This window comes from Rhizopus microsporus, assembly GCF_002708625.1.
Source record: "Rhizopus microsporus ATCC 52813 unplaced genomic scaffold scaffold_14, whole genome shotgun sequence".
Lineage (NCBI taxonomy): Eukaryota > Fungi > Mucoromycota > Mucoromycetes > Mucorales > Rhizopodaceae > Rhizopus > Rhizopus microsporus.
The window spans coordinates 278,452-296,279 of NW_019671929.1; the positions used below are offsets into that span (position 1 = coordinate 278,452).

General features: G+C 37.4%; 4 protein-coding genes across 4 annotated transcripts; 2 read left to right on the top strand and 2 right to left on the bottom strand.

Annotated features, from left to right (window-relative positions):
- Positions 1-614: 614 nt before the first annotated feature.
- Positions 615-12,149, top strand: RHIMIDRAFT_260317 (uncharacterized protein). The gene is made up of 10 exons (XM_023611454.1): positions 615-733; positions 791-833; positions 882-1,001; positions 1,051-1,382; positions 1,430-1,499; positions 1,545-4,244; positions 4,295-6,294; positions 6,364-7,128; positions 7,187-11,648; positions 11,695-12,149. Exons 1-10 carry the CDS (start codon positions 726-728, stop codon positions 12,139-12,141), a joined length of 10,947 nt encoding a protein of 3,648 aa, XP_023463974.1. The 5' UTR covers positions 615-725; the 3' UTR covers positions 12,142-12,149.
- On the bottom strand, positions 12,150-13,106 carry RHIMIDRAFT_293656 (uncharacterized protein). Its single transcript, XM_023614009.1, has 2 exons — positions 12,966-13,106; positions 12,150-12,920 (listed from the first exon to the last, which is right to left on the bottom strand). Exons 1-2 carry the CDS (start codon positions 12,986-12,988, stop codon positions 12,614-12,616), a joined length of 330 nt encoding a protein of 109 aa, XP_023463975.1. The 5' UTR covers positions 12,989-13,106; the 3' UTR covers positions 12,150-12,613.
- Positions 13,107-14,562: 1,456 nt separating this feature from the next.
- RHIMIDRAFT_36480 (uncharacterized protein) lies at positions 14,563-15,988 on the top strand. The gene is made up of 5 exons (XM_023615156.1): positions 14,563-14,776; positions 14,843-14,923; positions 14,984-15,028; positions 15,105-15,142; positions 15,195-15,988. The coding sequence occupies exons 1-5, from the start codon at positions 14,587-14,589 to the stop codon at positions 15,687-15,689; spliced, it is 849 nt and encodes a 282-aa protein (XP_023463976.1). The 5' UTR covers positions 14,563-14,586; the 3' UTR covers positions 15,690-15,988.
- Positions 15,989-16,286: 298 nt separating this feature from the next.
- On the bottom strand, positions 16,287-17,795 carry RHIMIDRAFT_205792 (MetAP 1; the record flags this gene model as incomplete). Its single annotated transcript, XM_023606855.1, has 8 exons — positions 16,287-16,486; positions 16,537-16,680; positions 16,731-16,933; positions 17,000-17,084; positions 17,136-17,202; positions 17,272-17,375; positions 17,435-17,618; positions 17,673-17,795. 8 exons carry the CDS (start codon positions 17,793-17,795, stop codon positions 16,287-16,289), a joined length of 1,110 nt encoding a protein of 369 aa, XP_023463977.1.
- Positions 17,796-17,828: the final 33 nt, after the last annotated feature.

Here is a 17,828-nt window from a genome sequence, read left to right on the forward strand (position 1 = left end):
ACCTGTACCCCTAATAAATACTAGAACTCTTTTTGCCTATGCTTAATACTTGTCATCTTTACTGCATTGTTCATATTACATCTGAATGACGTACACGCTTTTTAAAAAACACCGATCAATAGCACTTTTATATAATTTTTTTTTTTTTTTTTTTCTTTATTGTTTCCAACCTGTGCATAAAATGAGCTTCATCTTTTTTATAAAAAGATAAGAGAGGGATGTCTCATTTCTCTACTTTTATATTAAAGAACAGGACATCCTTTGACGTAATATAATCACTATATTTCGTACACAAGCCCACAGCGCTGATTTATTGTATTCTTATTTAAAGATCTTTTCTTTCTCTGTTCATAAAAAGATGACTTGTATTCTTATTTTCCGAGTCATAAACTATTTCATCTCTTTTGCTGGGTATCTTTCTACTGTTGTGTAATTCCTACTTATGTTTTAATAACTAGAGAATCAAGATTATGATCAATATTGTAAAGAAAGATGATCTTAGGTTCGCCTTGTGATACTAAATTAAAGAATGAAGCAGACGAACACTATGTGAATCCTTCTTGGCAAGACACTTTGATAGAATAGCAATTATTGTCATATAATGATTATATACTTAATAAATATTAACTACGACTACGATTTCTTAATCCGATTCACTGTATTTCTTTTACTTTGTTGTATACCCCTTCTTCATTCTTAATTCACACAACCAGCTACACTTGTTGATGGAAAGGTACCTAAAGCACTCTATGCTGTTATTATCACATTTCTCTCATCAGTTATACTTTAGTCATAATCAACAAAGCGTGCTGCCTTTTTCGGCTGATACAAAGGTTCCTTAACTACTCTGTCTAGTCATAAAACGCTGAACTATTTTCTAGGTTATCGAAGCAAGAACTGCAGTACTACTGCGAAATACCAGCTTATATACCACCCGTAATGAAATTTCCTTATGGCTTTTAGAGCATCTCTTTTGTCCTTTAACAACAAGTAATTACAATGTAAGCTTGTCCTTGTGGTTCGACTGCTTTTTGTTGATAACAAAATTAGGAATATCAAGTTTTGTACCTTTCAGGAAACGTCAAACCTGTCTGGGAAAGGAAACGAAAGGAACCGAAAGAAGGTTATTATACATCACCTCCTACCACAGTCGCAGTATCTCCAGCTACAGAAGGAACATTGACTCCACCAGTTATCTCCAGTCAACTGTTACCTTTGGCCAACAATGATACAAATAACAAGATGTATATCATGACGCCTCGTACAAAGCTCCTAGTGATTACAAAGGAACAACACATGGTATTTATGGTTGATTTAAGCTCTAGTTTAGCTACTATAGAAACAAGTACTGGAAAAGTGATGATGAAGAATGCATATGAAGTGTAGGTTTACTGTGATGTTGTATCACACAACTAAACGAATAGAATAGGCTGGAAAATGTCATTTTGGGATTAGTACAGCCATTTTCTTTGGATATAACAGATGGTCCACCTATAATGGTATGACTAGATGTAGATCGACTATATAATCTGACTTTATTATAGATTGAACATACTCTCTACATTACTGTTATTGCAGAGTGCTCTCAGTTTGGATCCAACATGAATGTGATACCTATATTAGCGGAATACCCTACTATGCGAGTGTTAATCCAAAATATACAAGTGTCGATAAGCAACGTATCTTGTGTGTTGAAAGTATTACATGATGCAATTGATAGTTTTATAATGGACTTGGGCAAATTTAGAAAGAAGTTGACTATAAAAAGATCAAAGTTAGGATATGAACTTGACGTACGGAGTGATCACTCACAGGCAGTAGAAGACAATACAAGCTCAAGCTACAGCATATCTACACGAGATTCACAGGCTCAACAGCAGCAGTCATCAAAACAAAACACAACTCAAGCGAATACCAAAGAATTTGACCAACAAAGATCTGAAGCAAGCAGCAGCATTAAAAATTCGAGCAGTCCTTCTCACCACAGTCGTCATCATCGTCATCATAGCCATCATCGACAGCATCATCGACAGCACTCTTCAGGATTGCTTGGTAATATACCTTCAGCCAGCACATCCGCTACTCCCAACACGATTAGCGCCACAGCTTCTGTTACCAGTGCTGCTAGTTCTAGTATAGTATCACATAAGCGATCAACGTCCAAGGATCATAATAAGAAAGATGTTTGGGGAGTTGGAAAAACAGGAAGTACTCTGTCTTATATATTGCGTGCAGGTCTATTCGCATTAGAATTAGTACCCAAGCGGGGCAAGCGATCGATCATATTGATTACGGATGGTGTGGTGAAATCAAATGTAGCTGATGAGACGGCCATTCGACAGCTAACAAGCGAAGATGTTTCATGCAGTGTTATTCAAATAGGACAGGCCACAAGTTTTTTCCCTGGATTAAACTTTGGCTTTATTCCTGATAATGAAATACTACAATTTGTAACAATTGCTACCAATGGTAGCTTTATGTTTGCTGATGACTGTCTGCCGATATTGAAAGATGCAGCAAACGTACCTTCTAACTCGCCCAATTTTTATCATCACAAACTACTCTTAAATGAGATCTCTTTAGATAAGGTGAACACAACACGACTCATGGTTAGAAAGAACAAGAAGAGTGATAATGTCGAATCGGAAGCGAATGATGAAGCGCATAATGTCGCTAGGAACGAATCAGCCTATCAAAGAGTATTCCCCTGGGATCCCTTTGCGGCACCTATCAATGAAGATATGGGATTATTGAAATATAAAGAATATTTTCTACCCACAGAATGCTGGCATTTTATGCGGGCAAGGCTTCGGCAAGGTTTTATACTACACTCTGTCTCTTTGTTTGATGAATACCCCAAGTCCACAGTCAAATCTGCAGCGAATAATAATCTGCAGGCGGCAAGTATAGCAGAAACGGCAGATAATTTCCAAAAAAAGGAGCGTGTGGTCATTGTGCTCATCTTGCGCTGGCAGCCCCAAATCACAGTTGAGTACAGGATAAAGTCACTATGGACTTCCTTTTTACGAAGATACTTGAAAAGCATCTCTTTAAATCAAGAAAAAATGGTTCATATTCCTGAAGAACCGAGCTCAGAAAACATTGACAGCATTTTTAATTGTATGCGTGCACCAAAGGCAGAAATCCTTGTGAGAGCAACAACATCATTCTCTCACATGCTGCATAACTGGGATTCCTTTCAAAGAAGAACTCAAATGTTGGTTGTACAAGGAGCAAAGACTACCATGGATCTGTCAAGTGCACCAGGCTTTATTAAAGTTGGCAAGATGAAACGACTTCTTGAAAGGCTTGCTGATTCGGATAACATGTTAAAGCAGTTATTACAGTTTAATCAGGCAGAAAAGTCTCAACATAATAACCCGGAACAATCAGTACTGCAGCTGAATCATTTAGCCAAGTTTAGTACACTTTGGGCAAAGCTTGACCGATCAGATATTCGTGCCTTCAACATGTGTTGGTATGATGAAGTATCTGTCAATTTGATTATCTATCAACCGCCCTCTTTATCAGATTCTATGAACCTTTATATGGATGACAACATAGAGTATGACGAAACTGAGCTGACTCTTTTTCAAATGTATGCAAAATTGGAGAAATGGTCAAGCTTTATGAGTGATGATCGACAAACATATATAAAAGTACTCAACTCAAATGAACCATTTGCTTCACATCAGTCAATAGAGAACTGTAATATCAGTCCTAAGCACGCTACTCCTCAATTTTGTGAATTACGAGTGTTACGAGAGACTGATAGACTTATATGCCTAAAGTTCATGTTTTTCAATATGGATGCAAATTCTCGTAAACTGACTGTTGACACCATCTTAAACATGTTGAACTGCAAGCAAGACGATAAAGCCTCTGTTATGGATTCAGGAGTAAGCGAGCCTGTATATGATGCTATAAACGCGGATCAAGCCTTTGATGCGTCTTTTTCAAGTATTATCACCATGCGTCCACTCTCTGATTTGCTTTTACGTGACACTCTACATCTTGCATCTAGGCAAAATGGCGATCAGGACAATAAATCAACTAAATCACTATGGTTTATTAATCCAGCATTTATATTGACTGGAGAGTTCATTGTTAGGAACTATTTGCAGCAGACAACCTGGCATTGGGATATACAAGATGTTCACAATGATATAGGGTCTCACAACAAAACGTTGACTCCGCTAATAGACTTGGCGTTTGAATACATCGTGTTTAATAGATCAGAAAATGTAAAAAATACCTACAACAATAGCTTGTTGGTTTTAACTCCTTTATTTAGAAATGGAATACGCTCTCTTTCAATAAGTCGTTTGGTCATTTTTATAAAGAAATCACTACATCAAATCAATCAGTTTATTCAGCTCAGTATTTCATTTGGAAGGATAACTATAAAAAGGCCATTACCACTGAAGTATGGGTTGAACCATGGTCAAATGAGAACACGTTTAAACCGCAAGAAGCTTTACAAAACGAAGTGTTTGAAAAGGATAAAAGCATTATTACACCGTTAATCACGTTTGATATTCTCTATGCTTTTGGTCAAAGCATATTCACAACTGTTGGTAATGCATTAGTGGATCGCTTAGAACAAGAAGATGACTTTAGAAACGCTACTAAGTGGATACAGAAATCGTCACTGTTTAATATCTCATCTGTGCTTCGTTTAAGCTCTTTACTTATTGCTACTTACTCCTGTCCGAATTATGATAGACATTATCATCCTTTGGAAGCTGGAGATCCATCTTCAGTAGCTAGTTTAACAACGAATTCTAGTAACACATACGCACAGCAGACATATCCGATACTTGAACACGACAATGCATTCGGAAACGGAAGACGTAACCCGACTGGCACCAGATCACGTACAGCTTCTAGATTCAGCCCGCTTGGATCTCCACTTGCCAATTCTCTGCACTCGTTAAATTCATCAACACCTTTAGACTGGAACAGTGAGAAGAATACAATATGTGCATGTCCAAGGCCAGATTCGCTGTTCTTCAATGAAAGAGACAATATCTCAAAATTACGCCCTGTGTTACGAGATATTGCTTTACTTCATTATTATGTTGAACAATCTTTGTTTGCTATAGCTGACAGAACTCTTTCTTTAAACAAGGCAAATGGTGACGACTTTTATGTTAACCTAATCAAAGATTTAATAGAAACAAGTGAAGTGGCTGCCACTCAAAGTACATTGTTTGTAGCGCAAAATTTTCGTGATCTTCGATGCTTTATCAAAACATTTGATCCTTCGGCCTTTGTTTTGATACTGATGCCTCGATTGGATGCAGTCGTAAAGGGCTTAAATCATTTTGAATCCAAGTTAAACCAGGATAGACAGCAACATCCACTCGATAGAATCAGTTTGATGATCTTTGAATGCCATCGACAGATTTCAAGAAATAGCAGTAACCCGTTAAGTACCAGTTATCAAGTAAAAATCCAGCCTATAAACCCTGCGTCTTCAAAGGAATGGATAGAAAGTTTGGGTTCTACGTTAAGACCAAGTCTTCTTAGAGGACAACTTTTGACGACACTTCCAGTGGAGCCTTTGTCGGATAGAACTCTTCGATTGATGCAGAGCATCACACAAATCTATTCTAGGAGCTTTGTAAAGTCCGTATTCACCTGTCTTTTACATGGAAGAGCTGTCGATTCTGAAGACTTTGAGAAGGTGTTAGAGATTTGCGATGAATCAAATTTAGACATAGACCTCACTGGCTATTTGAATGTACAGACGTTATTAAACAGACATGCAAGGATTAATGAAGAAGAGCTTGTATCAATCAATCAGCGGTTTATATCAGTCCTTGGACACTATTTTGAGCCAGTTATTATCTCAAATTCAGAATGGACAAATATGTACTGCTATAGACCTCCATTTGCAAAGGTGGGACAGAAGCTTGGTCTATCATTGTCATCAGGGGAAAAGCCAAGTAACCTGGCAGACGTTGTGATGTGTGCTCAAAATCCGCTTTTCGTTCGACTTGATTGCACCCTTCGCAAACCATTACCCGATGGGACTGGGTTTACAGAAATTACGTTCCCTTTGAACACCCTTCCTTCCTTGTATGTGGGCAAATTAGATAACGGAACGCCATATAACTTTGAACCAAAATATATTGGCACAGAATACTCGCCTATAGTTTCTGCTGATGGTACAACTGCTACCCTCCATCTGGTTTGTATAACGCTTCCACAGTCAGAATATGATCCACCGAATACTATACTATCACATCTATCTGACTGTCCTGCTGACAATGCAGCTCAGCATCAGACGTAAGTGCCATGTTATATTTTGTCTACAATCAATGTATACGTTGTTGAGCTCAATAGTCATGAAATTAGGTCATTCTTGGACGATGACAAGGCTCACCGAGCAAGATTACCATCACTTGGCCAAGATAAACAAGATGCCCTTGTTGAAACTGAAGCTAGATTAACTTGGCTGTTTACTGAAGAGATCATGCATGGATTATTAAGATCTGGTCCTGTAACAGAAAATGTTATTCGTTATATTGAAGCACAGTTGAAAAAGAAGAACCCATTTGTTGATTTTCCTACGACTATGTTCATTCCTCTTGCATTTGTTAAAAATCAAAAGGAAAGTCGTCGTATCTTCTTTGAAGAAATCGAGAAACAAAACAATACGCCATATCGATTAATTCGTGTAGGAGATTGCTTTTATGCTAGTGATAATGAGTCTGAGCCTATGCATATATCGCGTCAGCATAACATAGATGAAGAAGGTGATGTGTTTGATGGTGATGGCTTAAACATAACTACTAGTATAAGAAGAGAAAGACAAGGTGATGACGATGACCGAAGTAATGATGAGTACTGTGAAGGCTTAGGAATAAGTATCTTAGAACCAGAAACATCAGAAGAGAGTTCAAGGCAAATAGTGAAGCAAGAACCTGTTCACCCACAGCTCTATTGGCTGCTGTTAATCCCTCAAGCACATAGTGTTCAAATATACTTTTATTCCAAGGTTCAACAGTCAGTAAACAGATCTGATATCATTCGTATTACTAAGTCAATGGTGAATGAAGTTATGGAGCGGACGAATAGGTTGATTCTTTTGCAACATTTGCATGACTCTCGTATTTGCAGGTATGAATTTCTTTATGCCGCCCAAATTGTATAAACTAGATTATAATTCATGAAATAGCAAATACCTTATTGCTCCAGTTGAAGGTGAAAAGCAACTGTATTCATCGGAAGAAGAGAGTTCGGAAGAAGATGAAGATCCTATAACTGGTACAAACAATAATTTGGTGGATATACTATCAACTTCAGGAGAAGAAGCTAGCGTTTCACCACCAAGAAAGTTTGTACCTGGCCAATTTAAATGCGATATCGTATTCACAAAGCGATTTCCATTACACTGGAGACTGCAGCCCAACGCGGCTTTAAACAAACTCATGACAGACACATTATTACCTTTCCTTGTGAAAAACAAGCCTGGAATGTTTGTCATTTCACACAAAAACTCTGTCGTTTATTGCTTGCTTTCAGAGGTCAATACGATGATAACTGATGGTGCCATAGAACCTTCCATTTATGCAGCAGAAGATAGTTTACTTAGTCAGCCTGAATCCATTTATGGTACATCTCTTATCAACAATCCTGATAACAGCATATTAAGCACCTCACATACAAGAACTCGTCACCCATCCTACATTTATCCAAAGCCTTCTCCGCAAGGAAGCATTACTAGCGATCGTCAACAGCCAAGTCCAAAAAATAGCCCAAGCTCGACAGACATAGGAACATCTGCTTCATCACCAGCCAATGGGAAGAAATTGAGCAAACAGTACGAAGGGCGAGAGCTTGTTCTCGAAGTTTATGGCGTTGAGGCTGATTCCTATATCATTGAAGGCCTTGTGGAGATGATTGAGTCAAGAATCACATCAGAAATTACTTTGAAAGAAGTTCAGCAATTTCTTATACGCAATCCTACAACCAGATTATCTCGTGCAGACGTTGACTTTATCTTACCGGTTGAACGGGAGCCAGCGTTGCAGGAACAACTTTGCATCCCCAGTTTGGTGAGCAACATGTCTCTGTTTCTAAAGATCTTGCGAAAGAACATATTAACATACCCTTCTCTACACACTCTCCACTCAAACTATCTTGCGAGCACGGTGAAGAGACACCATATCCTGCACTATGATGGTTGCTCTGGATTAGGTGATTCATATCATGCCAAGAGTGAGGACACAAGCAAAACCGGGTTGGCAGAAGAGTGGTCTTACTTAAGCTTGGCGTTTTATTATAATTACTTAAATCGAGCACCTGGTACATATCTGCCATTTGAGCAAAGAGTAGGTGAAGGCATTGCAGGAATATGCCTAACAGTCACTGATGATAATGGCATCGTTTTTTCAAAAACCGTATTTGACAATGATATATCCACCTTAAATAAGCGACAGCGATTGACGTTGAAGGCGCTTAAGGATTGCTTCAGTTTTAACTTTGAGCAAGCAAATGGACACCATGGAGGTTATAGGCTTTGCATTGATATATGGACCTACAGTAAACTTGAAGTGCAGCATATTTATGAAGTCATCTACAGGTCATTCAAGCAAAGCATCTGCGACTATCTAATCGAAACATCCATTTCATATATACCTCCAGGTACCTCAACTAGGAAATCTAAACTGGAAGATGAGTTTAAGACGATCGCTTCTCTACTCATATGCATCCTTGAACAGGCGTCTAAATGGGAAAGTCCAAGCGTTCGAAAGTTTTCACGTCAGATTAGTTTGACACCATGGTATTTTGATGGCCTAGTATCTCAACTAAAGTGTGATCTACAAGACATTCACGCATCTCTAGATCCTATTATCGCTCGAGCACAATTGTCTATTAGCTTAGATGGTATTTTTGGTGATATGAATCGTGCAAGTTCAATACCAAATTATCGGTTATACAATCCATTTGAAGTCTTTGAAAAATCATTCGAAAACACCATGTTACCTGAAGAAGATGAAATTGACGAGCGATACCCCAAGATCCGTAGCAGAATAAAGAAGAGCTTTGCTTATTTATCGAGAAAAGGACCATCGGCCGAGATTACTCAAGATGAATCATTAGGCAAGCAAAGACGAGCATGTAATCAAGATGAAAAAAAGCTACATGAAGTGCCAACATTTGACCATAAAAACTACAAGTATTTGATCATAAGCGGTCTTCCAGAAGTCCTTAGCAAATACTCGCAGCCGTCTAGTAGAAGGTTTAGTACAGAAACTATGGATATGTCGCAAAAATCTCGGGGCCCGCTGAGTTTGTTTGAAGAAGAACTAGCGTTGTTTAATCGAAAGGATCTTTCATTAAGAAGAGAAGATACTGCTAGTATTCATAGTCGACAAGAGTCACTTGCATCAAGTACGTCAAAACCATTACCTGGATTCATCTCGAAGCACAAAGGGAGTGAATATAGAGACACGCCAAATTTTCATAGCTTTACGTTAATGACAATAGACGTCTCTGAATTGACAATGTATGCCTATAATTGCTCTGACAATTTCTCAGACCATGTGTTCAATACAATGTATAAAAACGTTGTACTGCAAGAGACTCGACACATGAGCTTAAACAACATACTACACCAAAAGCTGGGATTGTTCTATCATACTGACAAAATGTCAAAGATCATGGCCCATAACAGTAATTGTATAAGCAGTTTAACGCCGCCGTCACTAGTACAAAGCAACAGCTCTGCAAGTAATCTCAGTACGCCTCTGCAGCATACCGCACTGACGCAAGTTCAGAATATTTCAAGTAACAGTAGTGCAAAGTCGCCTAGTCTGGCGAACACCATTGTTCGATTAACTCAAATTGACTCGTCATCCTCTATTCCGTCTATTGAAAGCACTGCAAGCTCTACAGAGCAGCGAAACAGCAACCCATGTAGCCCTAAACCCAGTAATCAGATTATAGTCAACTTTGAAAGTTTGAAACAACTGATAAAGAATACATACGAATTTAACATCAGATACAAGATACAGCAGCAACAAGGGACCCCTGATATAATGTCTTTTACAACCAACAACATCTTTGATATAGTTGACAATGCCAGACTTTGTAAAACAGCTTCCAGATCTACAAACGGCTCAACAGGCGATGTTATCTATTCAGCAGCAAGAATGGCTGATGCGAACACTGTTTTACGTGATACATATGCCCGACCTATTGAGCTCAACAAGATTCCTTATTCCACGGATTATCTCGTACGCCACGGTGAGCCCTATTTGCACATGTATCTCTCAAGGTCGAAGCCCTTAGAAGCTCATGAAAAAGCCTTTAAAGTGTATACAAAGTGGGCAGAGCGCTACTACGGTTCGGGACAAACAAGAACCGTTGATGAAATGATGACCGTACCAGAACTTCAAGAAATTCTGAAGGCTTCAAGGCTGCTGCATTTCTGTAGAACACCCATTATTTTCTCTGAGATCACTGCAGGCCCTTCCCTCACCTCTGAGCTCAATAACGCGTTGATAGACAACTTTGGTAAATCTGAGGAGATGACGGCATGGTACGAAAGACTTGCACGTACATTCATGAAGGAGTACGCTTCCTACCTCGAAGGCATAGGAATGCACTTGATTGTTTATGGCCCATCGAATGATCAGCCAGACGAACTTGAAACATATTTGTCCCAGTTTACCATTGCCGAGAACTATTCTGTTAATTCGCCAGTTGTATATCTACTGCAAGTTTTTGAAGGAGGGTCAATCATGTGTGAAGCTCGATTGACTGGCGCCTTTGTTTCTGTAACCTTGTATACGTTACATCGTAGATATGGTCGATTGCAGTATTCGCCTAACTCACATCAAAGTTTGGAAGTTGGCAGAGAAAATTTTCAAAACTTTATGGGTGAATGTGACCAATTTAAGCAAAGGATACATGTCAACTCATTTGTTTTTGATTTTCACCTTCGATACATTCAACGCAGTCTGGACGATGTTGATCTTTTGCCACCATCCTTGGATTTGTTGAGCATGATAAAGAATATTGCGTTGATTTATGATCGTCCTGCTATCTATGCTAGAAACAGAATGATTCATGGCACGTATGAAATGCCTGTGGAAGACGCACAAGATAGCCTTGTGTCCTGGATGTTTGCTTCTGGCTCAAAACTTGGTCTTGGGGCATTAAGAAGAAACGGCCATCCAGTTGCTTGCTTTGTATCTTCAAGCGACTTATCCTTTGATATGCATTTAACTCACAAAGATACTGAAACTTCTCTCTTCCGCTATACTCTGCTAATATGTCCAATGGATGATGAAGAAGAAGAAAGCAACAGTAGACAACGCTGTGATAGTATAAGCACACATCAACAAGGAAGCTTTGATATGTCTGGTCCTAATCCTATCAAAAAGATTATCGGAAGAGAGCCACATGTCAATATGCATAAAGTAACGTTGCAGTATTTTATTCTTATTACTTATCGTGGTATGGATTGCTGTAATAGTATAGAACAATCTCGAAAGGCATGGTCAGAAGCACTTAAAGCCAGGCCGAGACGATATCATAATTTTCTGGATGAAATACTTGAACCTCAAAGCATCACTATGAGAGATGTCTTTAATGCAGCTAAAGCCAAGTTAAGCGATATGGCAAATAAGGTAAGCACCATATTGAATGAATGATTTTTTACTAAATTAACCAAAGGCTATTTACTATTATCGGCGTGAAAATGATTGGAACAAACTATATGAGATTACTGCATCCCACCCAGTAAACAACATGTCACCTCATGAATTGGTGGACTTGGCTTCTCAGTTCAGCCCCATTGATTTACGTAAAATAGACCCTTTGCTTTCCAAAATGTTGGATCTAAGAGGTATTGATTGGAATGATCTTTTGGATTATTTAAAGCTATTTTATGTTGGTATGTCTGGAGAAATCTATACGGCAGAGACCAGACAATTATTATTATTTATCAACCATATACCGGCATTCTTCAGTATAGTATATAAACCTGAGGCAATGGTCACTATTAGCATCAACAGTAGAGAGGATAGATCAGGGCCATACACACTAGATGAAGAAGAGAAAGTTGCTATTAGTCAACTAGTAACTATTATATCATGTTATATTTGGAAACAAATAAAGTAAATACCTACTCTTCATTATTTAATAAGCAGCTTAAGTTTGAGATGTCAAAGTGTCTAAAGAAGGTGAATGGGTTTCTTCTGACATGCTTTTTAATTTTAGGCCAGCCCTTTTCAATAGCCACAGTTTTGAATAACTTCTACTCCCAAGTATTTTTACTGTGAACTTGTGGAAAATAAGGCATGGCTCAGAGAGAGGGAGAGTAGAGGACATTTTGTTGGGAAATTCTAGACATAATGACATAAGCCAATAACGAGTCTTTGTGACGACATGATCAAGTTGTGTGTATGTGTTAACATGAAGAATACTAACAAAAGAATTAGTTTTAAATATTCATAATAAAAAAACGCAAAGATCATATTCGTGAGATAATAAAAATAAAATAGGAAAAGCATTATGCATTCGTTAAAGGGAAAGAGTCAACAGATGTGTGTGTCATACATATGTATTATATTTGTACACATCATCATCTTCCCTATGTCATGAAATATTCAGTAATATATACTATATTTTTAAGCATAACATGAGGAAAGTGGTATATAAATTGTGAATTATATTTAAAAGTATGTTCGCTGAGGATAACTAGTAGGATAATAACTTCCATAGCCATAGGGGTATGATGTTCCGTACATGTTGGTAGAATAAGGTGTACCATAATAAGCTGGTGTACCATAGTTGTAGCTAGTTGGTGCTCCGTAAGGATAATATTGATAATAGTTATTAGCCATAGATGAAGAAGAAGAAACAGCTGGATAGTATGGATTGTAATACCTGTGATAATACTTTAACAGAATCAGTAATGCATTCCTATTTCATCGTTATCCTACATCATATCCGTTACTGTATCCATAGTTTTGTCGGTAATAATAGTCGTATGGATTATACTCTGAGCTTGGAAAGGCACCCATTTTATAGTCGATCACACTTGATAAAAAAGAAAATAAGAAAAGGGAAAAAGAGAAAATTTTGGCTACTGTTTCCCCCCATCTCTGTCATCCTTCCGTTCGACCATATTTGGCCAGATTTTTCGCTTCTCATTAAGATCTATAAAAAGAAATACCAGGTAAACAAATAGACAAAAGTAGAAATACAGGCTGCCCATGGGTCATCTTCTCTCCCCTTTTTAATGCAGCATCTTTTACCGTGCTCTACGTTTAGAAAATATAAAGACTGGAAAGGATCGCATTCATATTAAGCCAATCTACGCTCTTGGTTATTGATACAAAAACGGTTGACAACCCACTTTTGCAAAATGAGTTCTTTGATATCAAAAATGCATAAACAACAATCAAACTCATTAAAGTACGCATATTTAAGATTTAGTGCTCGTATATGACAGCAATAAACGATTCATTTCTTAACAGTGAGAACAAAGAGGCCAAGGATTCAATTAGCACACTTTGTCAAGTCAAAATATATAAAACATATTAAACATATAGCGGATGAGTTTGGGTTAAGAAAATACTCATATGCGAGCATTTTCAATAGTTATTTAAAAACGCTTAAAAAAAAAGAATGAGTTAAGGCGCATATTTAGGATCATTGTATTATTTCAGTGTCGCCTGTGATACAGCATTCAGGTCATGAGTCTCGACATGAGTGACGTCCAGCTTGTTTCTAAACTGGTTCGTATTTTTTTGTTTGCAAGTACAAAGGCCAATCAAATAGCTTGTAAATCTGATCTGTCTTTAACTAGCCGTAGAAGTAGAGGCATCATTTGAAAGAAGTAGTCAAACAACATTCTATCGCTCTGCTGACAACATAAACCTTTAGTGGATCTATATATAATAAAAAACATCAGTAGCAATAGAGCATTCGTCTTTTATAAATATTGTTTCTTTTAAACTTCTTTACTGGCGCTAATTAATTTTGCCTTAAACAAATGATGACATAGCGGATACTCGAGAACACAAACCATCCGAAACTCTTTCCGACCCAGATAATATGATTTTCCTTTAGCCGAGGGCGTTTATTTAGGTAAGCGATGGAATAGGAATGATTCGGAAGTAAGACACTCCCTTTCATTTGAGAACTTGTTGCTAGATACAAAGATAGAATTAAAAGGTTAATTCATAATCAATAACCCATTTAATAAATTAGGAAAAAGACACGTAAGCATGAAACACCACTTCAAATGAAAGCAAGATTGTTCCAAAATGTTGTATTTTGTATATTTTGTATTATAAATTTTTGAATTATGCGAATAGAGTGTAAACAGTATGCAATATGTTACTTGAGCCACGTGGATCACTAAAGATCCTTTTACGAAAAGGGTTTGCGTAGCTGGTTGCCTTTTATGGGCTCATTATCTAATCGGAAAAATAAACCTGTTTTTCCCGACCATCAAGATCTGTGCATAAACCATTTTTCAGGCCTCCCTTAAATAAAACTTCCTTTCAGTCTCTTATTCCTCTTTTTACTTTCTTTCTTTTCATTTTAAACCAAACCATGTCATTTTCTATTGAACAGATACCATCACTTCCATTATTAGTCAACAAAAAGCAATCAATCCACCTGACTGACATTCTATTGTCAGAATTAACAATGAACCAAAAACACTTAATAAGCAGGTTATCTAGTTTTTTGGAATTTGATAGCGCTTATTTTGATGAAGAAACCAACATTTTTATCAAAAAATGTAAATCAAAACAATCACGTCAATCAAATAAGATTAAAACAAGGGCAACTAAACGCTTATTTATAGTAATATACTTCTTGCTGCCAAATAGCTCACCATGGATAAATTTAGCCGAGCTGAATACTTTGGAAATGGCTGATGCGTCAAGTAAGAAAATATTCTCCCCTATTCTTTCGTGACATTATTCATGTAAAGTGCTTTATGTAGATCAGACATCATACTGTTTCGAAACACGGGCAGACCACAAAATTGGTAAGCGCAGAATAACTATAAACAAGAAAAAAGCCCTCATTTTGCCTCTTTTCTTTTTTTTTTATTTATATGATAGAAACGCCTCTTTTAACATATAATCTTTCAGAACTGGAGGTAAAGAATTAAATATTTCTTTTCTAACCATAACTAACCTATATCCAATCAGCAAGTTGCACAACAGAAAGACGCAATCAGCAAAAGATCTCAGTCGATACGAGATCTATTTACCAACAAGCAAATCATCCTCTCTAAAGAAGATACCAGCGCAGCCAATATTCTTTATACACTTGCCGCCTTTGCTAACCTATTATGTCAATATCCTCAGTGGAAAAATAACGCTGTCCTGATACAAATATGCTCATCTCATGTGTCATGGCGTGAATTGGAAGCGGTACCTGAAATTGTACGACAAATCAACCAACTCTACGGAAATCCAGAGTTTGTACCTGTTCACTTTTACCATCAAGAGATCGATCAAGACGAACTACAGGCATTTACGAACGCAGCAAATATCAATTTATGCCCAAGTGACTCACCGAAAGAATCTCTTTTACTAAAGAATTCCCCTTGTATTCCTTCTCGCTTAGTACAAGACCCTTCAGATATCCCACAGTTAACAAACGCTTTACATGACGCCCTGACAAGAAGCTTGTTCAACTAGAATAACCCTATTTATATATCCTCTCCTTTTTTACACCTGCATCAACAATTTTTTTGTTGTGTTTGCATATATTTAAATACATTTAAACAGATAAATAGTAAAACTACTACTACAAAGTTTGACTATTTTGTGCAAGTATCAAGCAAGCTAAACCCTTACTATTGCTTGTATCACTATTATGCGCTCCTGAAGAAGGGATGGAAACCTAGAAATAATCAAACACGATAACATAGTTACCTTAACAACCCTTCATCAAAGTTCTTTATACAATACGTTTCAAAATTCTTTGTCTTATTTTGACATCCAAGATAAATACTTGACACATTCAAAGCACATTTAACAAGCTCACTGCCTTGGGTTGACCACTATTCTCCAGGAGATTTAAAACAACTTTGAAAAAAGGAGAAAAACGGATGAATAAAGTAAAATGATGAATGATTTCCTACAACATCATCCGCCCAAATATGCGCTTTTAATAAAAATAAGGACATATAATAGCAGAAAAAGTAATAGCACCCATGCTCACGTAGAAGATAAAAGAAGTAGAGATGAACAATGAGCTCATGATAACTTTCTTTATAGGCAATTCTATTGACGTCAATTTCTTTTTTGCGTTAATATTTCAACACCTGTTTCTGTCACTAGTAAAGTTTGTTCAAACTGAGCAGAACGCTTGCCATCACATGTGACAGCTGTCCAGTTATCAGGCCAAAGTTCATCTCTCCAGTGGCCTTCACAGATCATGGGTTCAATTGTAAAACAATGACCGGGTTTCAAGACGCCGATAGCCTTATTGTCTACAAAAGATATGAATATCATTCCTGTTAAATATACAGAATATACTTACTGGCATAGTGAGGTACATCAGGAGCACAATGGAAAAGTTGGTTAATGCCATGTCCACAAAAACTTCGGACAACGGAGAATCCATTCTTTTTGGCATGCTCTTCAATGACCTTGCCAAAATCACGGTATCGAACACCAGGTTTAGCTTTATAACTCATTAGCCTGTAGGATGATATAATATACTGTTTTGATTACCTATTGCGATCGCCTTTTCCAAGCATTCTCTAGCGCATTGTACCAATTGTTTACCTCTTTCATCTACATTGCCAACCAAGTAAGTTTCGTTCAAGTCAGCATGGAAACCGTTATAGTAACATGATACGTCCAAGTTAACTATATCGCCGTCCTTCAATGGACGTTTGTCTGGGATACCATGACAAATGACCTCATTGACAGATCTAAACAATATCACACACATGTTAATTTGTTTGGTCATTATCTACAAACTATTTCATATACTATACGTGCAAACGGATTTAGGAAATTGGTAGTAGTTCAGAGGAGAAGGGTAAGCACCACGTTCAATTGTTGCGTTATGAATAATTTCATCTATATGAGACTGTTAAAAAGACGTTCATTTTGTCAAGTCATTTTCTTTACCAATTTCGTCTGTTGTGATACCAGGGCGAACTGCGGCAGCACCAGTATCCAAGACTTCACGAGCAATCTATTAGCAAATAGTCCCAGAAATTAGCTTCCCCTATTACGCTTATTCAAGTAAAAGAAAAATTATTACCTGGCACACTTTACGCATCGCTTCAATTTCTTCGGGATTTAATACTCTCATAATTGACCTAGTGCGCTGTTCAGAGATAGGTATACTTGTTTCAGCATAATCAGCTATATAATGATTCATAAGTTGCTATTTTTGTTCTCTTTCTCTCTTCAAAATGGCTTACGTCGCATTATTTCTTTGGGCACTTGACGCATAGGAGAAAGAGGGTAAACCGCACGAAGTTCACCTGTGTATCTATAATTAGGGAAAGGGTCGTGAGGTTCGCCTAAACAATTGTTAGCTTTGTCCAATTGTATGTATCTTGTATTACTTTCAATCTTTGCCTTGTGAACAAGCTTATGCTGAGCCTATCATTTATGTGAATATCCCAAGAACAAGCTGTTGTTTTTTATATTCCGTACCCAGTTCTTTTTAAAGCAATCCTGAGAGCAAAACAGGGAACCTTCAATCTTTAACTTGATACAAGTAGGACATTGAAGAGTAGCAGACTTTTCACAGCCTTCGGCTGAACAAACGTTTGTCATTTCCAGCAATATTAAAAAAGAAAAAACTCACGG